This window comes from Notamacropus eugenii, chromosome 1, assembly GCF_028372415.1.
Source record: "Notamacropus eugenii isolate mMacEug1 chromosome 1, mMacEug1.pri_v2, whole genome shotgun sequence".
NCBI classification, from domain to species: Eukaryota; Metazoa; Chordata; class Mammalia; order Diprotodontia; family Macropodidae; genus Notamacropus; species Notamacropus eugenii.
This window is the reverse complement of record NC_092872.1, coordinates 82421990-82449120: the sequence shown is the minus strand read 5'-3', so window position 1 is coordinate 82449120 and position 27131 is coordinate 82421990. Positions and strand designations below refer to the sequence as shown.

Below are 27131 nucleotides of genomic sequence, written 5' to 3'. Positions count from 1 at the left end.
AAACTTGGGTCTCATGGAGTCATAAGGACCCTGCAGGAAGAGATTGCTAGACAGTCTGTTTTAGGTCTTCCAGGGCTGTAGGCTACTCTGGCCCACACTTGAAGTCATTTCCACTTATAGATGACTTGATAAACGAGGGAGATCAGGATATTCAATTCAGTTCAATAAAGGACCTACTATGTGCCAGAAACTGTATTAAACATTGGGGATACAAATAAGAAAAAAGAGACAGTCCTCAAGTCCTCTAGGAGCTTATAATCTGACAGGGGAAGACCACACATAAAAGGAAAATGAAAAGTGGAATGGGGAGAGATCACCAAGAGGTGCCCAGCACCCATGCATGTTGATCTGTAGGGTCAAAGCCAAGGATATGGAAAATGAAGAAAGATGGGAAATTTGAATTTTTTGTCAAAGAAAATGGTTAGCCTTTAGTAAGTCCCCATGCCTGGAATGCTTTCTCTTCTCACCTCTGCCTCTTGGTGTTTGTGGTTTTCTTCAAGATTCAGCAGAAACTGAACCTCCTTCAAGAGGCCTCTCCTGAATCCCAGATGCTAGTGCCTTTCTATCCAAGATTGCCTTCTCTCTACTCGTTTTGTATTATGTATGCTTATGCCTGAGCCTGGGATAGATATTCCTGAGGGACAGGCCTGTGACCTATATATCTAGTCAGATAGAAGTGTACCCCATTAAAATGTGAGCTCCATGAGACAAGGGGATGTTTTTATCTTTCTTTGTATCCCTAGCACAGCACAATGCTTGACACACAGTAAGCATTTATGGATGCTTATTCACTGACTGAAAGCCAACATAGGAATAGAGAAAAAGGCACCAGTAAGGTCAATAATTCTATACTACACACCAAGATCTGAGCTGTCTGGTCCGCCACATTGATGAGAGAACAGGAACAGCTTCAAAGATCGGTGTGACAGTTTTGCAGCTTCTTATGGTCCACTGAAACCTCCAGGGGCTATGTGTCTTCCTTATCAACTACACAGGAATATTTTGTGTAAGGAAATATGCTAACCTCCTTCATCTCCATCACTAAGGAGGAAATAGCTTCCTTCATCTTCATCATTAGGGAGATCCTTTCCTATAATCCTCTATTGTTTGGTACTAACTAATAGTGACTAACAGTAATAGCTAACATTTATAGAAGTACAAGGGAGTCCTCTGTCAATTACAAGGACTTCTATTTGGCTCTACCCACAATAACCATGACTGGGGCTGCTCTAAGTACTCACACAGGTATAGTCTCTCAAGAGCTCATAATGCCATTTCCTTCAGTGGTCTGCTTCTCTGGGGTAAGAAAAATATCTACCAGTGTCCCCCATCATGTAATATAGGCTCATTTTTTCCTAAAATAATCAAGGAAGATGTCTTAAGTCTTGCTTGGCCCAGGGGACTAGATCTTGAGCTATTAAGGTGCCTACTTGGTGACCTGAAAGTATAAAAGAGCCAGTTCATAAGGAGTAAATGTCTTTCAGATTTGGTGAACTGATTACTGCATGTAAGTCAGCACATCTTGCTTTGCTCATGAGATGTATTTCTATATGGAGACAAGAGGGTTCACATCAAGTTGAACCAGTGCTGTATCTTTGCTTCATATCTTTTCCATAAGTAAATCTTCTTTTGTTAAGTGCTAGATCTACAAGTGTCCCATTTTGTCCCCATCTTGAGCCTGAATCAAAGAACAGCCTGAATCAATCCTGCTCTACAACATTTTGTTGCAGAAGCAAGGTTTGGATAAAATTAGCACTGGCGCTCATATGTTGGTTGAAGTGGGCTAAGTATAATGCAAATATGGAGGATGGCATGATTGGGTAACCATATACAGTCATGTCATATGTCATGTCATACTGTAGCAAGGGCCCTTCTGTAGCAAGTGCATATAGAGATTCCTCTCAGTGGAACAAAATTTATAAGAATATAAATTATCCCCCAATTGATAAATGGTCAAAGGATATGAACAGGCAGTTTTCAGAGGAAAAAATTAAAGCTATCTATAATCACATAAAAAATGCTCTAAATCACTATTGATTAGAGAAATGCAAATAAAAATAACTCTGAGTTATCACATCACATCACACCTATCAGATTAGTTAAAATGACAAAACAGGAAAATGGTAAGTGTTTGAGAAGTGGGAAAATTAGAACACTAATGCATTGCTGGTGAAATTATGAATTGATCCAACTATTCTGGACAGCAATTTGGAACTATGCCCAAAGGGCTATAAAACTGTGTATACCTTTTGATCTAGTAACACCACTTCTAGACCTGTATCCCAAAGAGAATGTAAAAATGGGAAAAGGACCCACATGTACAAAAGTATTTATAGCAGCTCTTTTGGTGGTGGCCAAGAATTGGAAATTGAGGAGATACCCATCCATTGGGGAATGGCTGAACAAGTTGTGGTATATGAATGTAATGGAATACTATTGTGCCATAAGAAATGATGAGCAGACGGATTTCAGAAAAACCTGGAAAGATTTATATAAACTGATGCTGAGTGAAAAGAACAGAACCAGGAGAACATTGTACACAGTAACAGCAACATTGTAACAGTAACAGCCACATTATATAATGATTAACTTTGACAGACTTAGCTCTTCTCAGTAGTGCAAGGATCTAAGACAGCTCCAAAGACTCATGATTGAAAATGCTCCACATCCATAGAGAGAACCATGGAGTCTGAACACAGATCAAAGCAGACTATTTGCTCTCTTTTTGTTGTTTTGATTGTTTCTTTGTTCTCATAGTTCCTCCCATTGGTTCTAATTCTTCTTTACAACATGACTAATGTGAAAATATGTTTCATATCAATGTATGTGTAGAGATTGTATCAGATTGCATGCCATCTTGGGGAAGGGAAATTTCTTTTTTCTTTTTCTTTTTTATTAAATTATTTTATTTGTTTTCAGTGTTTCACAATCACTTCCACATATCTTAGATTTTTTTTCCCTTCCCTCCACCTTCTTCATCCCTTCCTCCCCACTCCCTCCCTGAGACAGTGTGCAATCTTATATAGGTTCTATACATATATTCCTATTAAATACATTTTCACCATAGTTATATTGCATAAAAAAATTAAAATGAATGGAGAAACCATAAAGCAAAACAAAACAAAACATAATACAAAAGAAAATGGTCTGCTTCATTCTGTGATCCAATTCCATAGTTCTTTCTCTGGATGTGGAGGGTGTTTTGCCTTAAGAGTCCATTGGGAATTTTTTAAGTCCTTGCAATAAAGTACCAAGTCTACCAGAAAAATTGGGAGGGGAAATTTAAAATTCAAAATCTTATGGAACTGAATGTTGAAAACTAAAAATAAATTATTTTTTTAAAAAGTCCCCAGTGACTCAAAGTGATTAGCTCACTGGGTGCTAAAAGAACATAGATATCATAGTGGGTTGAGCATTCCCTGGTTGTAGTTAGTAGTCCTAGAAAAAAAGCAGGATGGCAGGATGAGAAAAATGAAAATCAGCTGACTCAGTGTGACCAGAAACTAGACATAAAGCTCTTGTTTTGTTTTGTTTTTTAAGAACCATGCTACGGAAGCAGAAGAGCAACTTATGGACTTGTGTAACATGTATGATCTGGCCCCACTCTCAGGGCCATTACATCTCCCCTCAGAGTTCTTGGGCATTCTGGTGATTTTGTGGGTGAACTCAGCTTGAGCTCCCACCAGCTATGTCCCCCCACTTGTTAGCGGGTTAGTTACTAGCACTCCAGTTCTATTTAACCACCTAGCAAAGGGCAACATTTACAAAGGGAAATTTACTTCCAAGATATACCAGGAACAAACACATTTTCCCAAACACTCCAGTGGCATAATCCTCCTTACACCACCTCAGTGTGTGTGGTGGGGGGAGAAACAGTCATAACTTAATTCAGTTCATACATAGCACTGGTCCCACCAAGTTCACATCCAAAAGTCGCATCACTTCCAGATGAGTCTTCTCAAGGTTGGAGATTCCATCCCCAGCCCCTCAGTCCCCAAGATGTGAACAGAGTAAAGACAGGGTCAAAGCTGACTCTGGGTTTTCTGAAGATGCCAACAGTTCTGGTTATATAGTCAGTGCTGTAATCTGTAGAGCTGTGGGCCAGGAGTAAAGAAGATATGAGTTCAAAACCTGTGTTAAAAGTGAATGTTAACAGCTAAGAGTGTTGTTAAGAGTTGTCACAACTAATTCCATTTTGTTCTATATTCACCATTTTGCTATTAATTGCTTCAGCATTTACTGCAAGATCGGCTTGCAATGCGCTTGCTTCAGGATCTCCTTTCAGCCTACAAAAGGTTTTTATTATCACAAAGGAAGACTTCAATGTTAACCAAGTGACATTCCTTCTTTTGGAATAATTTTGTTGTAACAAGTCCTCTTTTGTTGTAACAAGTATCCTTTCCCCTCTATCTGAGCAAGCTGCTTTGTAACAAGCACCCTCTTTGCTTCACATTATGTGAACAGTAGAACGGTACAATGGTATAAATAGTAGGCAAATTATTAGGGACACACATGACTATCAACTGCTGTTAGAGAGTATGTTGCTTTGATTAAATAAACTGAAGTTTTCCTGTCTGTCTCCTGTGTTGGCTTATTGGCAGTGGCTAGTCAGTGAATCCAAAGAAAATTCATGCAACACTAGCCTCAAACACTTACTGGCTATGTCATCCTAGATAAGTCACTTAATGAATCTGTGCCTCACTTTTCTCATCTTTCAAATAAGAGGTTGACAGACTCTGAAGTTCCATTCAGTTCTCTATCTATGACACTATGACTTGCAGTATACCTTCATGGTTTCTCCCTCTAGTTCTACCCGCTCAAAATAAGAAAAAGCCAAAATAAAAATACAACCCTTCTAACAAAGAAGTATAGTCAGGCAAAACCAATACTTATATTGGTCATGTTAACAAAAACACAAGAGATGTCTCATTCTGCTTATTAGTCCATCATCTTTCTGCCAGAAGGTAGGCAGAATTCTTCATCAGCAGTCCTTGGGAATAATGATTGAGCTTTTCATTGATCAGAATTCTTAGTCTTTCAAAATTGTTCACCTATGCAATATTGGTGTTGATCAATGATGATGATAAATTCTTCTCCTGGTTCTATGCTTTTTATTCTGCATCAGTCTACATGTGTCTTCCCAGGTTTCTCTGATCATTTCTTATAACACAATAGTATGCTATTGCATTCACAGATCATGATTTGTTCAATCATCTTCTCATTTATGGGTACTCCATTAGTTTCTGATAAGTGCATGCCACAAGTCATAAGATCATAGTTTTAGAACTGAATGGAACCTTAGAGCCAGATATAAACCTTTAAGACTAGACCTATGAGAATGAAAGTTACTCCTTCCAGGTAGGGGAGGGAACAGTAGTCTTTATATGTCTCCCTCCTTATGCATATCTCTGTATCATGGTCAGGAGTCTGACATAGCTGGTTATTGCCTTCCACTCACCACTTCAATCTAAGGAACATTAAATATCACTTTATCTGCTTCCCAGATTCTGGAAATGGTTCTGATAGAGCAGTGTCTGGACACCTAACACAATTAAGACATCACAACTCTGTAGCTTCCCAATATTAGAGCTTGGGGGATCTGGCAGGCATGTGACAATAAAGAAGATAGCCCTGGCTGCTAAATGCTTAGTGTCCCCATGTGTTAAAATCATATCTTGGCCCCCGCCGAAAGCCCTGAGGCTGAGAAGCAGCATTTGAATCTCAGCCCCCAAGCCCTAGCTGGGCAGATCTGGAGGTGAGATGGGTGTGAAGAGGAAACTCAGAAGTCAAGTAACTGGCTGGGAAAATGCCCAGAAAAGGGAAAAAAAATAAGACCATAGAAGGTTACTTTCTTGGTGAACAGATATCTCCTCCCATCCTTTCAGATGAGGAAGAACAATGCTTACCATCAGGGAAGGACATAGAAGTCAAGGCTTCTGTATCCCAAACAGGCAAAATAAATATTCAGTGGGCTCAGGCCATGGAAGAGCTCAAAAAGGATTTTGAAAATCAAATTAGAGAGGTGGAGGAAAAACTGGGAAGAGAAATGAGAGAGATGCAAGAAAAGCATGAAAAACAAGTCAACACCATGCTGAAGGAGACCCCAAAAAAAAAATGCTGAAGAAAATAACACCTTGAAAAATAGGCTAATTCAACTGGCAAAAGAGGTTCAAAAAGCCAATGAGGAGAAGAATGCTTTGAAAAGCAGAATTAGCCAAATGGAAAAGGAGGTCCAAAAGCTCACTGAAGAAAATAGTTCTTTCAAAATTAGAATGGAACAGATGGAGGCTAATGACTTTATGAGAAACCAAGAAATCACAAAACAAAACCAAAAGAATGAAAAAATGGAAGATAATGTGAAATATCTCATTGGAAAATCAGCTGACCTGGAAAACAGATCCAGGAGAGACAATTTAAAAATTATGGGACTACCTGAATGCCATGATCAAAAAAAGAGCCTAAACATCATCTTTCATGAAATTATCAAGGAAAACTGCCCTGAGATTCTAGAACCAGAGGGCAAAATAAGTATTCAAGGAATCCACTGATCACCACCTGAAAGATCCAAAAAGAGAAACTCTTAGGAACATTGTGGCCAAATTCCAGAGTTCCCTGGTCAAGAAGAAAATATTACAAGCAGCTAGAAAGAAACAATTCAAGTATTGTGGAAATACAATCAGGATAACACAAGATCTAGCAACTTCTACATTAAGGGATCGAAGGGTGTGGAATATGATATTCCAGAAGTCAAAGGAACTAGGACTAAAACCAAGCATCACCTACCCAGCAAAACTGAGTATAATACTTCAGGGGAAAAAATGGTCTTTCAATGAAACAGAGGACTTTCAAGCATTCTTGATGAAAAGACCAGAGATGGAAAGAAAATTTGACTTTCAAACACAAGAATGAAGAGAAGCATGGAAAGGTAAACAGCAAAGAGGAGTTATAAGGGACTTACTAAAGTTGAACGGTTTACATTCCTACATGGAAAGACAATATTTGTAACTCTTGAAACTTTTCAGTATCTGGGTAGTTGGTGGGATTACACACACACACACACACACACACACACACACAGAGGACGGAGTGAATTGAATAGGATGGGATCATATCTTAAAAAATGAAATTAAGGGGTAAGAGAGAAATATATTGGGAGGAGAAAGGGAGAAATGGAATGGGACAAATTATCTCTCATAAAAGAAGCAAGCAAGAGACTTTTTAGTGGAGGGAAAAAAAGAGGTGAGAGAAAAACATGAAGTTTACTCTCATCACATTCCACTAAAGGAAGGAATAAAATGCACACTCATTTTGGTATGAAAACCTATCTTACAGTACAGGAAAGTGGGGGAGAAAGGGATAAGCAGGGTGGGGGGGATGATGGAAGGGAGGGCAAGGGGAGGAGGGAGCAATTTGAAGTCAGCACTCTTGGGGAGGGACAGGATCAAAAGAGAGAATAGAAGCAATGGGGGTCAGGACAGGATGGAGGGAAATATAGTTAGTCTTACACAACATGACTATTATGGAAGTCATTTGCAAAACTACACAGATATGGCCTATATTGAATTGCCTGCCTTCCCAAAGGGAATGGGTGGGGAGGGAGGGATGAAGAGAAGTTGGAACTCAAAGTTTTTGGAACAACTGTCGAGTACTGTTCTTGCTACTAGGAAATAAGAAATACAGGTAATGGGGTATAGAAAGTTATCTGGCCCTACAGGACAAAAGAGAAGATGGGGACAAGGGAAGGGAGGGATGATACAAGAGAGGGCAAATTGGTGATAAGGGCAATTAGAATGCTTGGTGTTTGGGGTGAGGGGAGGGAACAAATGGGGAGAAAATTTGGAACCCAAAATTTTGTGAAAATGAATGTTAGAAGTTAAATAAATAAATTTTAAAAAATCATCTTATTCTGGTCTTCCTGATCACCACCACCCCCTTCTAGTCATTATAAGCTTATAAATAACCAGTATAAAAGAGCAAGATTGCAAAGGGGAACTGAAGTCATGTACAAACTGTCCCAAAGATCAAAGGAGCAGAATTTACAAATTGTATTACAAAATTCACATCATGGTAATATGTGATGAATCAGCAGAATCCATCTAGGTACTGCTATTATAGAACCCTTAGGTTCTATGGATATGAATTGTATGTAAGACATGTAAATATGATATGTAAATTCCAGACAAAATTCAGATCTCCAGCTCCAGACCAGCAGAACATCCAATAGGTTTTGAGACGGAATTTTGAAGTTTTACTGAGAAGATTTTGATTATGTTAGTGAACTGACACCAAGGTGGCACAGATAGGATTTGTTCTGTTTCCCCTTCCCCCAAAAAAGCTATAAAAATGAGACCTCAAACTCCTCCCCACCCCCATCCCACACAGTGTTCCATCTCCATTAGGTACATGCTGCTTAGTGCTCCCAACTGTAATCCATGGCTGAGTGATGTTCTCTGCCTCCCCATCATCTTCCTCACTCTGCCTTTCTTTGACATCCAGTTCCCCCATCCAGGCCCACACAATCTGCCTAAGTATCTCTTTCACTGTTTGTCTCTGCCTTTATGAGCTTTTTGCCCTCATATCTTCTGTCTTTCCCAGTGAGTACCCAAAGAACCAAGCGTGTCTGTCCCCACTTTATAATTTCATAAATTAACGATCAATTCATGTCAAATGGTGCCTTCTGTCACATGAATACAGGATATCACCTAGGGAATATAGTGAGTAACGAGCATCAGATGAGCAGTTCCAGGAGGCTGGAATGGAAACAATGGACCTAGAGACATAGGGACCCGGACAATATGTTACACTTGTATAGAGAAGGGCTCCTCTATGGATAGGGAGATAATTGAACTAGGGTGGATAAATCACTCCTGAAAAGGAGAACAGAAATTGGTAAGGGCCTCCTTAGGATGACATCTTGTCTGCCTCCTACCCTAAGATATCTTTATCCTTATCCAGAGTGGGAAAAAATATGGCTCCACAGAGCTTTAAGCTGTGGCTCATCACTACTTTTGCTAATGCAGGTGTTTTCCTAAAATGTAAGGATGACACTAGCAGCCTGAATGGGGGTTGAAATCCTATCCAGACAATTGCTCTATTACCTGTTCCCTCTGGAGAAATAATTGCCGTGGATGATGGAAAGATTCTTTACTCTCCCACTGTGTGAGGGTGAAGTCCACTCCAACTACCTGTTTGAGGACGATATGCTAAACATGAAGAATCAAGCTAGTGAACAGAGGGTTTTGGTTACTGAGAGTTGGACAAGTAGACAGTGGAGACGTGGAAAGAAAACTTGCAATAACATTTTTTACAGTTAAATTTTATTTTTTTAAATTACCAAGCATTTTTTTTTTTTACCTTTAGATCGCTCCATCATCCACCATGGGAAAAAGTCAAAACAAAAATACAACCCTTGTAACAAGTAAACATAGTCAGGCAAAACCAATACTTATATTGGCCACGCCCAAAAAAACAGGTGGCTCATTCTGCTTATTAGTCCATCACCTCTCTGCCAGAAGATGAGTAAAATTCTTCATCATCAGTGCTCTGGAATAATGACTGAGCTTGGCATTGATCAGAGCACTTAATTCTTTCAAAATTGTTCATTTGTCCAATACGGATGTTGCAATATAAATTGTTCTCCTGGTTCTGCTCTCTTCATTCTTCATCAGCCTATACAAGCCTTTCCAGGCTTCTCTGAAATCATCCTTTTCACCATTCTTACAGCACAATAGTATTCCATTGCACACATACCACAATTTGTTCAGTTATTTCCTAGTTGATGGGCATTCCCTGGGTTTCCATTTCTTTGCTAAGACAAAAAGAGTTGTTATGCATATTCTTATATATATATATATATGTATATGTATGTATGTATGTATGTATATATATATACTGTGTGTGTGTACATATATATATGTATACTTTTTCTCTTTATTTGATCTCCCTGGCATAGACCTGGTAATGGTATCACTGTATCAATGGATATACACAGTTTAGTCAATATGGGGGTATAATTACAAATTGTTTTCCAGAATGGCTGCACTAATTCATAACTCCACTATGTGTCTCTTTGCCTGCACCTTAATAACTTACAAACTGGAACCTAGGATTAAGCTTATCATACCTTCAGGAAAAAAAATTTGGGCACTTTTCCCTAGACTCCTTTACGAAGTCTGTGTGATATCAGTTTTGTCAGCTCTGGGATATGACAAGGAGGGCTGACTGGTACTGTTCTTTGTGGATGGGCAAACTTGGCAATACTGGTAAATAGGTCTTTGATTATTGTGAATCTGATTACCTAGAGAGTTTTACTGACCCTTAGTTTGGAAAGTGTTCCCTTTCTTAACCTTTAGTCACATCCATAACCCTTATCTGCTCTTATGGTTTTGATTCTGAGGCTGCCTGAAGTTCATCCAGAAAAGTTCAGTTTTTCCCCAAGGTCTCAAATGACTGGAAAGAGGAAAAGTAGAAGCTTGTCCTCTGAATTCTACCTCCCATATTTTTGAGGAGTTATTATTCCCTTAAACATGAACAGCTAGGTGGTGTAGTGAAATAAGTGCCAACCCTGGAGTCAGGAAGACCTGAGTTCAAATATGGCCTCACTTACCAGCTGTGTAACCCTGGGCCTCAGTTGCCTCATCTTTAAAATGGGCTAGAGAAAGAAATGGTAAACCACTCCAGTATCTTTGCCAAGAAAACCCCAAATGGGGTCATGAAGAGTCAGACACACCTGAAAACAACTAAACAACAAAATTCCCTTATGTTCCCTTCGCATTCACACTCCCCCTGCCTGAAAGAAGCTAATAATTCTTATACCTATAATACAGTGCTCAGTTCTGAATGCTGAAGCTTTGGGTCACTGCAGCCCTTAGCCAAAGGAGGAGACTTATAGTCATTGTGTCTGCCTAAAGAAGAGGGAGAGCAGTGAAGAGGGTGAGTAGTTACATGTTAAAGCAGAAGGTAGGAAAGTCTCAGAAGAGGCTATTTCCCTTACTCACAAACACAGGCATGTCTCCAGTGCCGCAGATGTAGATGTAAACAAAGTCCCTGTTCAGGAAATCAAGCCGTTGTTTAATCGTTCAGTCATTTCTGACTCTTCGTGACCTCATAGATCATAAAACACTAGGCCCTTGTACCCTCCACTATCTCTCAAAGTCTGTCCAAATTCATATTTGTGGTTTCCATGACTATCCACCTCAGTCACAGGTACAAAAGCCTGTTATTCCATAAGGCCCTTAAAATCTATACGTAGCCCATCTCTTGATGCAATAAGGTGAACTGGGGTATCCCTGGATGTGAGGAGAAAGACCAATAAAATGAAAGTCATTATGACTTTTCAAAAACAGATTATACCAGCATAGTGCCCTTTGAACGGTCTATTTGGTCTAGGAAGTATTTCACAGAACCATTTTTTATTGGTAATGCCTTTGTTGAAAGCTGGCCTCAGAGTCAGGAAGACCTGCATTCTCTAACACACATTGGCTTTGTGAATCCAGACAAAACATGTCACCCTTCAGGGCTCTCTAAGGTAATATGTATAGAGCGAATTTCTGGTGAGCAAGCTCCCTCTATCAATGAAATTACAGATACAGCCAAAAATAAAATGCATTTATTAAGGAAGAAAAGGAGCCAAAAGAGTGTTTAAAATTTTAATCAGTTCTTACGGAAATGTAAACATTAATCTTGTCGACATAGTATCTCCAGATATCGGGTGCTCACATTATAATAAACATTTTTATATAAGACATTTTGTTTTCTATTAAGCAATCTACCTGATCCGCTGGGCTACCCCAAAACATTTTGTCATGATTGTTAGGGAAGCGGGGATTGGTTAGACATGCAATAATAATGCCAGGCCTTTATACTCAGAAAATATTCTTTTATTCTCTAAACTTGGGTGCAGATACAATATTAAGGTCAACATTCCAAGAGCTTAGAAGAAACCACATGCAGAGAAGCTAGGGCAATATCCCAAGCAAAATTGGGTGGGACTTCGAAATTGCCATTCTTAACTAACAGCTTTCTTTGTGATCATCACGCTTGCAGCTATAACATTTGGCAGGGTGAGGGATACTCTCCCAGCACTGAAAATTCAGTCCTGGGCATATCATACCTACATACTCTGAAAGATCAAGTATATACCCTCGAGCCCTGAGAACTTATGTCTGGTATACAATCTGACAGTTACCTGCCTACCAGAGACCTACTTGATTTGTTTTTTCAGAGCAATGACATAATTCCTCTCTGCCCTCAGTAGAATATCCCAATACCTTGGTACATTTTAGATTCATTCATTTGCAGAGCTCAGATTCAGAGTGATGGGATAAGAGTGGAGAAAATGGGAGGAAAACAGTCCTAGAGAACTCTAAAACCTTTCCAGGAAAAAAAATCATCAACGATCATTATTAAACAGAGTCTCCACATGGGAGAGAACCAGTCAGTGGTGGTTTTGTTTACATGGAATCTCAGTTCTGAAGGTGTGAGAGTTGCCCTCTATCCTGTTAACCAGATGTAAAAACAAGCCCCAAAACACATCTGTGGTTTTATCATGCCCAAATTTGTAACTAGAGCATAAAGTAACTTGACAGTTCTATTTGCAGTGCAGATATTACTAGTCACACAAACATTTACAACTTATCTCATGCATATTATTCATAAAACTGTGGGATCTTGGAAAAATGCCCTTTGGTTTTTATGGATTTGTAAAGGTCGTTTTTCCCATGCTTAGAATAGAGTCCCTCTTCCTCCTCTCTGCTTTGCAGAATCCCTTACTTCTTTCAAGTCTAAGTTAAAGTGCTACCACCCAAACAAGATCACTCCCAATCTCCTCAATTGCTTGTGGCCATCCCTGCCAAAAAAAAAAAAATACTCATTTTTATTTTGTATTTCCTTTTTTTGTATAATTTTGTCTTCCTATTCCTTCTCTCTCCCAGTTGAATGTAAGCATTTTGACAGTAGGGACTGTCATCCTGGATGCCTGGGATAGTACCCGATACATGGTAGGCACTTAATAAGCATTTGTTGAATGAGTTTCCTTAAAAGCCATCCACTCTGACCCCTAGCCAGTGCACTGTGATATCTGCTTTTTATCCTCTAACTCCTGCCAGCCATAGCTAAAACTTCCACAAAATCAGGGTGACAACACTGAGACACCACCCCACTTGGTATCCATGGAAGCCCCAACAGGCATATGCTTAAACCAGCAGACAAGGAAGAGTCAGCCAGTACTAGAGGGTTCTTCCTCAGTTTCAAGAAAACACAAGGGAGCTAGCTGTGCCTTCACACACACAGAGCCCCATGGGATTTATCCAGTAATATGAAGCTTCCAGGAAGTAGGTAGGTCTCTTCCAGCAGAGATCAACATATCTAAGAGTCTAACAGATAGAAGCTTGTTAAACAGCCAATATCAAGTACCCTTGAGTCACTGAGCTTTATTCTTGGACCTCACTGCATACCCCCCCCGCCAAAAAAACAAAACAAAACTCTACCCTATAACTTTCCTGAGACAGGTCCACTTTTCAAGAGGAAAAATCTTTTAATCACAAAATCTTTTTAGCTCAAAGGATTTAGAGCCCCTCCTCCCCCCCAAATCCCAAGATCATCTAATCTAACTCCCTCATTTTCGGAAGAGTAACTGGAGGCCTCAGGGAAATAAATGATGTCCCTGAGGTCACAACGTTCTTTCCATTACACCAAGCTAGTTACCCAACCAAAGATAAAAAGAAATCGAGAAAATCAATCAAGTTAAGCACATATTTTATTTTTGCAAAGTAATTAGAACTAGCAGAGCATGGTTGCTGCCGTCAGACTGGTAACGGAACTTTTCTACCCTAGTCCCACAGTAAATTGGAGGTGAACCTCTGATTCCTATCAAGCAAAAGAACAGGCTGTAATACCTGGGATTTACCTGTGCTGTCACCGCCCAGTGGAAATGAATCCTTTTGTAGGCAATCAAAGAGCAACTCTCTGACCCTTAACTAGAAATTTATTGTTCTGGGACAAGGAAGCTTTTTTTTTCCCAGAAAAATGTAGTCAGATACCTGTCTGCATGCCAGCTACAGCTCCCAGATCCATCTCCTTTGGGCTCTCTCTAAAACAAGTAGATTCTGGTCTGAGACTAAGGATCCCCAACTTATTAGATCTATGCACATGGGAAATTGCCCCCTCACAGCTATACTTCTAGTCTGATAAGACTCCAGAAGCAATGATACCTGGCTAGAAAATAACAGTCTCATGAAAGTGAGGGGGAAATCCAGATAAAACACTAATAAGGTAACTCTTGTCCTACTTTACTTGCCCAGCTTCCATTCTGTGAGTGGTTTACAGGAAGAAATGCTCTCTTAACTGGAGGAAGAAAAAATGTCTCAGTTGATTTTCCTGCTGGATAGGAAAAGGGAGAGGAGATTAAAGATATCTAAAGGGATGAGATGCCTGGCCAAAATAATACAGTATTTCTCATAATTAAAAATCCCAAGAAAAACATTATTCTAGTTCCTAGCTGAGTTTTTGGTTTTCTTAGAACCCAATGCTCTGGTGCTCTGTGTCTCAGCACACCTCTGCCCCAGGAACAAAGTGGTGAGTACGCTGGACGAATGCCATCTAATCTTTGGATGAAAAGCATTAGAAGTGCAAAGTGTTAGAAATACAAAGTGCTCTTGTGAACAGGCTCCTTTAGTGTCTTTAGCCCTGACTCCACTGGGCCAATGAACAAGATGGCCAAAGAAAATTTCAATCCAAGGACTGTTCTCAGTCCCCCTCAGGGCCTCAGTGCAAGGGTAATCTTGGAAAGCAGAAGCCTAGAATTCTTTTATCTAAGCAGCCCCTGAGTTTGGATATTATAGTTTACCAAAAGTAAAAGGACATGCCCACCAGTTAAGATCAGATTGTGGGTACTGGTCTTGAAGAGTCCCTGGTATGGATGGGAAGCACCAGCTGTGCCATTCAGGCCCTCCCACCCTTATCACTCCCATTGGCTATTATCAAGAAGAGAGAGGAATAAGGTAGAGGTAGCCTGAAATCTCTGTGCCAAAACCATACAATGAAATGGAAGAGAGTCTTTGGGCGCTAATTCCAAAAACATGTTCTCCTTCCCTTCTTACCCTCTTCCTCGCCCCCCCCCAACCTCCCACCCCTGCCCAATCACAAAGTATTTACAATTCCATTTAAAGAAGGATTTTACTCATCCATCCACACTCAAGGAATCTGTCTGATTGGATCATTCAACTTTCACACATTAAGACTGTCTCTGGTATTGCAAGAGAATGAAATGCTCTCCTTTCATGCCCTACCATGACACAATACCTCATGCAGGACTTGCAGAGATGGATTACAATCTCTGGTCTCTCACAAGTCATGAAGAAGCAAGGGTGTGGGTCTTAACAGAAGGAGTAAGCACTAAATCGTCCTTTTGATCCTTGAGGAGAATGAAGCTGGAAGCAGAGACCTAATCCTCCAGAGTGTTACATTAGATTTTCAGAACTGTGTAAATTTTTTTAAAAAGTCAGCTTATTCCAAAAGATAGGTATGTCCATAACTTAATAGTTTTTAGCCAAAATAGAAATAAATATGTTCAAATATATTTTACAGCATGCAGTCTATTCTCAGTAATAAATAAATCTTGGAATTAAAAAGTTTTAGAACCTTTTCCCTCCAATCCCACACACATACAAGTACACACACCCACACCCACACACACCCCACACACACATACCCACACACACACACACACACACACACACACACACATACACACACACACACATACATACACACTCACATACACACACACACACACACACAGAGCAGCTCTCCAAGAGAGAGGTAGGCTCTGAAGTACAAAAATGTACCTTAAGTATTTCAGGAAAAGGTATCTGCTTTCCTTTAGCCCTTTGACATGACTTATTGCTCATATACCTGAGAAGGAAAGGGATGAGCTGACAGGTACTCATCGTCAAAGGCCCAAGGATCACTGGGCAGCTCGGCTCTGTGCAGGACAGGTGGGAGAAAGGATGCTCTAGGAAGGACAGACAGTTCCCCTTCTTCTCCGAGTTTTGAATTAGTGTGGAAGTCCTCGTGTTCCATGCCCCGAAATGCAGTTCCTACATTGAGGTGGATATATTTGCAGTCTGTACAGTTCCGATGGTTACACATCCCAGCACTTGGAAAAGGCTCAGTTAAGGCTATGGCTATAGAGAAAACACTTACCTTCCTGTGAATAAGTCCTAATGGCTAAATAAATACTATATTCCCTCCAACCTTACCCTCACCCCTACCCACCCCATGACGCCAAGGCAGAATATGGATCGATAAGGAAGTAAATTTGGTAAGATCATTCTGCTGGTACAGAGGAAGGAGATGATTTCTCTCTGGTTCAGAAATTATCTCCCAGGGACCCTCAGAAGACCAGATCAGCTCAACAGTCCCCTCTGGGATCAGATCAGAGCTGGCACTGTTACTTTGGTTTGGTTTTACTCTAGAGAAGAAAAGAACTTCTACTTGCACAACAAAATTTCCCCGGCCTCCCATGTGTCATCTTTAATACAAAGGATGATATTCTATCAGGTGTACCCTTGTATAGACCCATCTTTACAGAGCTGATCCCAAACTTGCTGCTGGAAGGCTAGGTCTGGGGAAATTGCCATTAACTTCAGGATATAATAGTACACACATGGGAATGAGAAGCAGAGGGGGGTAGTGGAGAGAGAATGTCAGCCTTGTAGTCAGGAAGATGAGCGTTGAAGTCCTGCCTCTGACATGTACTAGGTGTGTGTTCATGGCAAGTTACCTGATTTAATGCCTCCAGTGATGTGCATCAGTGGAGGAAGTCTCCATACTAGGAGCTCCCTACCATGATAAAATCACAGGTTCAGATTTGGGGGATGGGGGGCATAGTAGAGACTAGAAGGGGCTCATTCAAAATGACTAAGTTAGAATTGTTAAGTCTTGTTAACAAGGCATCTGCCACAAACTCAGATGCACCTACTATAAAACCGAAATATGAGCTGATTATCATGGTAGACTCCAGAGAGCTACCAACTCTGGCAACTCTCTGAACCCAGGCCACCAGTCCTTATGGTCTTGGCCCTCAGCTTAGGCAGGATTTCTGGCTCTGGACACTTCCAGGCGCCGGAGTACAGCAGGATCCCCAACATGGCTCAGACCCGGCTATCTGGAGATGAGGGAGCCGCTCTGGGACTGGTTAGAAGAAGTTGTAGTAGCACTGAGCTGGGAAAAACCACTGGTACAGGACTCCAGACTGGACATGGATCCCCTGGGAAGGAAGAGCCCAGAGCTACTCATTACATCTTCATGGTCACATGGCCCCAGTGCCCAAGACATCTCCTCTCTGTGTGCCTTTGAATGAGTTATTCCCACATGCCTGGAATTCACTTCCTTTACACCTCCACCTGGAAGAATCCCCAGCTTCCTTCAAAACTCAGCTTACACATCACCCCCTACAGGAAGTCTTTCCTGACCCCTTCAGGTATATTACGGCATATGTGGCATACATTGTGTTTTTACTTTTCTGTGTTCATACTCTTCCTCACCATGTCAACTTCTTCAAGGCAGGGACTGTTTCGTTTTTGTCCTTGTGTCCCCAGTACTTAACACAGTGCCTGGCACCTAGTAGGTGAGCAAGTAAATGCTTGCTGAACGAATGAAGATATGCCAGTAGAAGGGAAAACCTTACTGTTAGAAATGAGGCTGCAGAATACCTTTAATATGACTGAGAATCACAGTCGTCCCCGTATGAAGTATCAAAGGGAAAAACAAATGAAAATAATGCAGCAGATTCTGGGAGACTCATATCGCTAAGAAACCAGTAAAGAATCAGAGCAATGATTTTAGATTCTAGACTACTAGACCAGAAAATACAAGCAAGGAGTACAATCTGTGCACAAGCTGCAGAACACTGACCGCTCCATTAGAACAAGTCACAACCACCCTGTGATGACCCTGCAAATCATTCATGAGGGATTCTCCACAGAGGTCTCCTGAATCCTTCCATCTTCTCAAATCCCAGGGTGCTCCATGCTAAAGTTAATGGGTGCAGGTAACATTCCCAAAGAGGGAGTGTCTGTCTCAGAAGCTCCCTCTAGGGGAGGATTCTCTGCAGAGAATCAGCAAAGCTAGAAAATGGATATTAGGGCCAGCCTTTAAACAGTGCTACAGATGTTCCTCAATGGATTGTTTTCCCAGAACTCTTTATGGAGGACATTTTAAAAACAATTTTTTTTTCCTCAAGCGAGCTCTTTGTATTTATTAAGGATTGAAAAGCTGATTGCTTAGGGGGAAGTGTTTTTTGTTTGGTTGTCTTTTTGTTGGGGTTTGTTTTAAGGCAGTGTCTACTAATTTAGAAGCAAAGAAGCAGTGAATACCAGAATGAGATGGTTCTGGACATAGCCAATGTGGGAATTTTTGTTTGTTTGACATGTGCATCTGTTTATAGGGGCTTTGTTTTTCTTTTTCAATTAGGGATGGAAGTGGGAGGGAGAAATAATAAATGCCTGCTAATTTTTAAAAACAAATGAAAAAGAAGGCAGTGAAATTTGTATTCTTTCACGTATAGCACTAAAACATTACCTGTACCTATGGGGGGAGGACGGGAAGAGGATAAAGAAGAATCAAACCCAGAACCTATCAAGAAGGGGACAAGAAAACCCCCATTTCTCCCCTGAGTTCTGGTCACATATCTCCTGACTCATATCTCCTTCTCACATCTCACCTAACTGATGAATCTCCACTGATATGTCCTACCTACTACTTTCAACTCAGTGAAAAGAACACATAACTTGAATTTAGAGGACCTGAGTTCAAATCTTTACTCTTGTGTTTATCATAGTGATCGTGGATGGACCACTCACTTGACTTCTTTGGACCTCACTCTTGTCATCTGTAAAATGAAGGGAACAGACTTCAAGCACAATGCCTGGCACATAATAAGAGCTTAATCAAAGCTTCTTGACTTGACTTTTCTTCTGAGATCCTTCCCAGTTCTAAATTTATGCTCCAAAATCCTAAACTGAACATCTATCTTACTTCTAAACCTGAATCTCCTCCCCATTTACCCGTTCTATTACCATTCCTCAAGCAGAATGTAAACTACTTGAAGACGGACAGTTTTGCTTGGTGTCTCTTTATTTTGCACACGTAGCACCTCACCTGGTAGTATTAACTATTTAATAAATTCTTCTTGAAGTGAATTTAACTCTGGCTCATAATCTGAATATCCTATTTGCCTTCTCTCTCATCCCCCAAATCAAATCAAGTGCCAAATCTAATCAGTTCTACTTTCGCCATCTCTCTCATATCCATCCCCCTCTCTCTGCTCCTCTCAGCCACCCTGGCCTAGTGCCTCATCTCCTTTGGCCTGAATTATAACAATAGCATCTCAATTGGTTTCCTGTTTTTAGTCTGTTCCCCCAATCACGCATCCTTCACAGAGCTGCAAAAATAACCATCCTAATGAATGCGCCACTCCACCATTCAACAACCTTCAGCTGGCTCCCCAAAGTCAACAGGAAAAAACACAAAATCCTTAGTTTAGTTGTGAAAGTCCTTTACAATCTGACTTCAACCTACCTCTCCATCTGTATTCCATATCACTTCCCTTCATCTACTCTAACTTTCCAGACAGAATGAGGACTAGATAGTCCTGTCATCTCCTGCCTTTGTGTATACATGAAAGTCACATTTTCCATGCTTCCATGGGATATATTCCCTCCTTATCTCTCCCTTCTGAGATCCTTCCTTATAGACTAAGCCCAATTGTCACCTGCTCCATGAAGCCTTCCTTATTTCTCTCCAATTCAAAGTGTTTTCTCTATACTTAAAGTTTTCTAGAACTCTGGATCTCTCTTTTGTTCCCATTACACTTCATCTTGTAAAAAATTATGCTTATTTGTTTACATGTCCTTTCCCTCCCTAAAACATTATAATGCTACTCAAGGGCAGTGAGTATGTTGTTGTTTTTCTTTGTAGCCTCAATGTTCTCAAAGCACAGTGCCCTGCACATAGCAGACTTTGAAGAAATAATTGCTGAATTTTATCAAACAGCCTTGCCCTACTGAGTGGTCCACGTCTCTCTCTCTTTTTTAATGGCTTCAGAGAGACATGTTCCTCCACATATGAAAATGTTCATGATGCTCACAGGTTAAGCTGGAAGCCTTTTTTCAGTTTCCCAATATACTCTCTTTTCCCTAGATCCATCATCCCTGGTCGTAAATCTCAGAACATGACTGCTATGTCTATCTGTCAGTTATTGATAAGAATTTTTTTCTAACTTCATCAAAACCTTTTTTTTAAAAAATGTCCTGACTTCAGGTAGGGGCTTATCAACTTATATAAGGCAGTAACTTATGAGATCTTAAGGCACAGTGGATAAAGTGATAAACTTGGAAGCAGGAAGACCTCCATTTGAGATCTGACTCAAACACAGTAGCTATGTGACACGAAGAGCATGACCTTGAAAAAGTCATTAAGTATCTCTGAGCCTCAATTTCTCCCTCTGTAAAATGGGAATGGTTATAGTGGCACTTATCACACAGGCCTATTGTGAGGATCAAATGAGATGATGGGTGTAAAGCACTTTATAAACCTTAAGCAATTTTTGAATGTGATTTAGTACAAAGATGATTCTAATCAATTTTGTCTTCCTCAGCTAAATGCCTTCCCTTCCCAGATAACCCAACCCCACGGTACCTACCTGAAGTCTACAGATGCAAGGACCTCATAGTAGTATAGCAGTTTACACTTGCGACCAGGGCTTTGCACAGATGTCAGGGCGTCATCCACTCGAGGGAGGCTGCTGGCTGCACAGGCCACAGGAGTGGCCATCTTCCACTGAAGCAGGTAGAAGCCTGGCCAACGAGTCACGTGGGAACCCTGAAATAGAGAGAGCTGTGTCCCAGCTAGGCTCCTCCATGGGACGAACCCCTCCATAGAGCTGCCAAATTGATATCCCCAAACTACAGCTCTGACCATGTCATTCCTCTGATCATGAATTTATAGGAGCTCTCCCTGGCCAGTATGGCAAAGGTATAAGCGGAAAGAGGACAGAAGACTGTGCCTGATGCTTCATAGCTTCCTACCCATGCAACTTTAGACAAGCCATTTAAGATCCCTCAGTGTCTTCATCTGTAAAACTAAGGCACTGAAATGCACGCTCTGTTTTTTGGCATTAAGAGGTCCTCAGAGTCTGATTCCAACTCATTTTTTCAGGCTGGTTACACATTGCTCTCCCCTGCATACTCCACACTACAGTCAAACTTGCTGTTTTTACTTGGGATTCCCCATATACAACACCACATCTCCAGGCCTTCACACAGTCTGTCCCATGTGGATAGAATTCTCTCTGTCTCTTGGAACACCTTTTCATCACCTCTACCTCTTGGAATATTCAAGGCTCAATCCAAGTCCTTTAAGAGGTCTATCCTACTCTCGTTTTTAGTGCCTCACCATCACCAAAGTACCTTTGTACTTATTTTGTATCAATCTTACGTGAATTTGTTGTTTCTCACCAGCAAAATATAAATTCCCTCAGGAAAGGGTCTCTCAGGGGTAGAGAACCTGTGGCCTCCAGGCCATTTATGGCCTTCTAGGTCCTCAAGTGTGGTCCTCATGAGACCAAGTTTTACAGAACAAATCCCCTTAATAAAGGGATTTATTCTATGAAGTTTGGATTCAGTGAGAGGACCACATTTGAGGACCTAGAAGGTCATAATTGGCCTGGAGGTCACAGGTTCCCCACCCCTGGTAGATGTCTCACTTTTGCCTTTGTACCATCTCCCAAACCTCGCATATAACCTGGCACATAAAAGGTGCTTAATATATGCTTGTGAATGGATCAGTGCTTAGGGTTGGTTGAGGTCTCCCAAAAGCCCAAACTAGCAGTTTCTAAAAGACTGAATGAGACAGTGAGAAGATCACTTGGACTTGGAACCCTTGGCTTGAATTCTAGCTCTGACACCTTCTAGATGTTTGACCCTGGGAGAAGTTCCTCACATCTCTGAGCCTCATTTTCCCCATATGTAAATGGTGATTATACATACACTACCTACCTCACAGGGTTGTTATTAGGAAAATGCTTTGTAAATCATAACCATGAGCTAAACTGTGAAAAGCTTTGGCATTAACTTACATACTATGGATTCTAAAGACTACCTTTAAAAATTAGCCTGGGGTTTAAAAGAAATAGGATGCCAGGTACATAAGGGTTTTAAACATTTGGCAAATTATGCTCCAATTTAGCTCTGAGGCATCACTGCTAGAATACTACAAACCAAAAAAAATGATAAAAATTATTTATGGGGCTGAAGAATATCACAGAACTATCAACCATACTACTAGAGAAGATTCCTGGGCATTCTGAACACAGCCAGCTCAGCATGGGCTTCTTCCTCCTGCTGTGTCCTTTCAGTCCACCTCCAGGGCCATACTGGTCAATCTTCGTTCTCATCCATTCATCCACATGTGATAGAGCTCACTGTCCACTCCTTAGAAATCTTTCCTTTCTTGGCTCCTGTGATTCTGCCCTTTCCTGCTCTTCTGCCAGCTCCTTTGTTCACCTGTGCTGGATTCTCCTTCTGGATTGGTAGGTGCTGCAGGGTGCTGGCCCTGGAGTCAGGAGGACCAGAGCTCAAATCCAACTTCAGACTTTTACTACCTGTGTGACCCTGGGCAAGTCACTTAACCCTGCTTGTCTCAGTTTCCCCATTTGTGAAATGAGCTAGAGAAGAAAATGGCGAATCATTACAGTATCCTTGCCAAGGAAACCCCAAATGGAGTCATGAGGAGTTGGAAATGACTAATTGACTAGACAACAACTGGATCTTCCCCTTCTACCCAAAGCTGTGTCCTTGACCTTTTTTTCTCCTGTCTACGCCTACACCCGAGAACAGCTCACTTACTCACTTATTTTTACACTGATGACTTCCAAAGACACATCTTCCTGTTCAGTCCCCTCATCTGTTTACCACCTTTCTCTAAGGCATTTTCATCTCAGACCCAACAAGCTCTAAAGCCAACCAACAACCAATGTAATCCATTTCTATCACCTTCTTATACAGAAAAACTTGGGAGTCCTATTTGATGCATTCTTCTTCATTTCTTTATCCATTCACCTCACTGGGTCATTTCATCTTTCGGAATGTTTTCCAGAGTCATGCTTTGCTCATCATTCCCACTACCATCACCCTTTGATTACTGCAGTTGCTTCCTAACTTGGTCTCTTTGCCTCCAGACTCTCTGGAGTCTCTATTCTGACCTGCCCTAGACAAACCATCTCAAATTAATCATCTTAATTAATCCAGTATTCAGACTATTTACTAGGAGGTCAAATGCTGAAGCTTAAATACTTTGGCCACATAATGAGGAAACAGGACTCATTAGAAAAGACCCTGATGTTGGGAAAAGTTGAAGGCAAAAGGAAAAGGGGACAGAGTAGGATGAGATGCATAGATAGTGTCATGGAATCAATGAACATGAACTTGGACAGACTTTGAGGGATAGTGGAGGATAGAAGACTCTGGCATGCTATGGTCCATGGGGTCACTAATAGTAAGACACAACTGAACAACAACAATGAATTAATGCTAAATTAATCATCTTAAAATATCACTTCTAGTGTATCACTCCCTTGCTCAAGAATCTACAGTGGTTCCCTCCAGTCTCTCACATCAAGTACAAATTCCTGTTATCATGTTTCCAGGCTTTCCTAAAAATCCTGGTTCCACCCTGCCCACAGTAACCTACACCACTGCAATCTCCCCACTGCTTTCTAAAAAGGTCCTGCTCATTCCTGACTTCATATCTCGGTTCCTCCTCTTCTCTCATCCAGGGACGCTCTCTTATTTTATCTCCTGTCCAAATCCTATGCCTGCTTTAAGTCCCATCTCACCTTCAGGAAGCTTTCATCAACTACTCCAGCTCTCAATTCTCCAAGCTCCTGTGGTTGTTACCACACAATTTTACACTTAATTGCTCTCTTAATCAGGATAACAGATGGAAAGCTGGAGGAGACCTTGACGATCTAGCCTAGCTCCCATTTTATAGATGAGAAAACCAAGGCCTAGAAGGGTAAAGACACTTGTCTAAGGTCACACAGTCATTAAGTGGCAGAGCCAGGAATTTGAATGCAAGTCTTCTAGCTTCAAATCCAGTGCTCTCTCGTTGTTCTATATATAATGGTCTTGCCTTCATAACTAGACTGTGAACAGGACTTTGCATAGCTCTGCTTTACTTAAATCCAATTCACTTGAAAGTCACAACATCACCCTCATGAGGTCATTGGTGTCCTTTGAGAACAAAGGACCAGCTACATCAACAGACTGTGAACATGTTGTATCCTCCCAGTAAAACGTAAGCTCTTTGAGGACAGGTCTATATCCTTTTTGTCTTTGCATCATCTCCTGTGCATAGCACAGTACCTAGCACATGACAGACGTTTCATTAATGCCTTCTGATGGATTTATTGATCCCAGGGGTATACTGACAGCTCCTAAAAACCTCTGTGAGTTCCCACCATACTCAATTCTTCTTTTATACACCATATACAACATGTAGACACATAAGCACTCCAAGTTGTTTGTTATTTAACCAAATGACATGGAGCACTGAGAAACACAGGAAGGTATCACAGAGAGGAAGGAACAAAGTCGGGTTCTGGTAGCAAGTCTAGGCAGCCATTCATTTTCTCCACTTAACACTGAGAGAATGGAAAAGTGGAACTAGACACCTTTCACCTACCTGAAATCAAAGTTCCCTTGCTGAACAAGGGAACCATACCTTGGAAAGTATTTGAGGACCATCCTAGTGAGCCAATTTCTAGAGTTTCCAGGAGCCATAGTAGCTCTCGAGTTATTAAGCTGTTACAGTAGAAGACTGTCTCACCTGAATGCTCTCGCCTTCCCGGCAGACCAGGGGAGACTCCACACGGCTGTAATCCACTCCCAGGACCCAGCTTGGGTCAATGAGCTGCACACTGCTCCCAGCCCTGGTTTCCCTGGGTTTTGGCTCAGGTGCTTGCTTGGAGTGAAAGAGGTTGAATACCACATCTCCCCTCAGAATGTCAAAGTCCCAGGTGATCACTGACTCACCCTCCAGAATCTCCACTGCTATCTAGACATAAAACAGGTGAGGTAGAAGGAGCTAGACAAGAAGAGTATTATCTTCTCTTCCTCCCCTCACCCAGCCCCTGCAGGAACAGGAGTGATTTGAGATATAATGACCCAACCTTTTTGGCTCCCCAAGGAGGTAGGCACATCCAATGGTATACTGGTAAATGTTTAACAACCAGCTCTCAGGAGTAGGGGCAATGCAAACAGGACATCCTTTTAAATTTAACCTGCATTATTAACATTTTTCCATCACTCTCTTAAGTGTAGACAATCAACAAAACAATAAATGAAGCCCTGATTTGTAGAGTTTGTAGATTTTCCAAGATACAAATGGTCACATCAAAAATTTAACAACTGGCTCTCTTAAGCCAGTTTGAGCTTGTTCCAGCACACCCCTGAGTTCATCTTGCTGAGTCTTTTGGATCAGGTCCATTAGACCAAAGAAAAGAAGAAAGTACCTCATGGGGGGCCCCTTGGAACACACTTGCAGACTGGTAGACAGTTTCAGTCCATAGCTGGACCCTATCCGCATTCTCTTGATCCTCTTCAATCTGATAGAGGGCCTTTGGGATGATGCCCCCTTCAGGAACATTGCACTGGAAGCGAAAGATCACATTCAGCAGTGTCAGAAATCAGTGCTCCCATCTTCCCAAGAAAGCACTTCTCAGAGCATGCCCGCTACCCTGCACTATATGTCCTTCTCCCTTAGGATCCTCCTGCCTCACTATTACCCAACACACAGAATCTTTTGTACCTCTTCCAAATCACTCTCAAATTCCATTAGGACCTGTTTCTATACCCTTAGGATGCTCACTGAGAACAATCTTAAGGGTAGTTCAAGTTTCAGGTTCAGAATGATCAAAGGTATCTTAGACCCCTACAACCTTTTCTTCAAGGATCAGAATTCAGCCATCTTATTCTACCTGGGGAGATGGAAACATGTTGGAATAGACAGGACAGGCTTGCCATACCACTCTCTTTCTAATAGGCTTGACAGAACCCTGCCCTACTTCCTCATCCCTCCTAGTAGCCCTTCAAAAGAACCCCAGTCCTACAACTCTAGGATTAAATCTTGTAACCAGGAAACAATCCTCAAAAGGCTATATTCCCAAATGCTACCCCTCCATAAGGACCACAGTCCAGCAATGCTCACCAAACATTCTCCTCCTAGGAAGTCAGGAATCACATCTTTATTCAGATAGTCTACAAGTCCTCCAGAACCTTGGTAGTTGCTGCCACTATAGATGAGGAATTTCTGCCTGGTGTTCTCATTGATAAAGGGGCTCACCTGAAAGGTAATGGAGGAGAAGAGAGTGGAGGCTTTCCACACTTCCAGGGTTTTGCATTGCTTCCAAAGAAGAGAAGATTATAGATTCAGGGCTGGATAGGACATTAACTGCTATCTAGTTCAACTGTGTCTCATATAACTGAGGCCCAACGTGAGGTGCTCATGGTCACACCAATAAGAAGTGAAGAGCCAGGATTCGAATTCAAGATCTCTGTCTCCAAGTCCAGCACCCTTCTAGCACCACTGTTTCACACTGTCTTCCCTAAGATATTATCCCTGCTAGATCTGGAGCCGATGCTAGATCTGGAGCCGATGCTAGATCTAACAGTTGGATGTGCCCTACTCTTCCACTACGTATGGACAGAGTTGAGGATTAGAAAGGGGAACTGGTCACAGCCTCCCACCATGTACTCCTCAGCCCAACATTGCTAAAAAATGGTAGACTGTGATATGGTTGTTTTCCAACCCTCTGATCTTTGTCAGGATACTTGAAATTGCCCTATCTCCACCCCACAGGGTGTCCTCACTGCCCACTCAGCACTCATACCAGAGCATGGTATCCAGAAGCACTTCTGACCTACTCAGAGTTGCTTCCTCATTTGCTCCATTGAGATGGCAAATGGCAGAGTAGATGGAGGGCTACCTTTGGAGTCAGGAAGATCTGAATTTGAATCATCTCCTACAAGAAGTCTTTCCCAATTTCCCTTAATGCCAATGTCTTCCCTCCA

General features: G+C 41.3%; 1 protein-coding gene across 2 annotated transcripts in view; it reads right to left on the bottom strand.

Moving 5' to 3' along the window:
• Positions 1 to 11634: 11634 nt before the first annotated feature.
• SEC14L5 (SEC14 like lipid binding 5) overlaps positions 11635 to 27131 on the bottom strand; it is an 85658-nt gene continuing 70161 nt past the window's right edge. Inside the window, exons 12-16 of one of the 2 annotated variants that reach the window (XM_072608219.1) lie at positions 26269 to 26403; positions 25574 to 25711; positions 24889 to 25116; positions 20705 to 20883; positions 11635 to 16097 (exon numbers count right to left, since the gene is read on the bottom strand). In XM_072608219.1, coding sequence (XP_072464320.1) covers positions 16055 to 16097; positions 20705 to 20883; positions 24889 to 25116; positions 25574 to 25711; positions 26269 to 26403 — 723 coding nt within the window. In that variant the 3' untranslated portion in view covers positions 11635 to 16054. Of the gene's footprint in view, positions 17270 to 20704; positions 20884 to 24888; positions 25117 to 25573; positions 25712 to 26268; positions 26404 to 27131 lie in introns of both variants that reach the window. The other variant, XM_072608210.1, reaches the window with a different exon arrangement.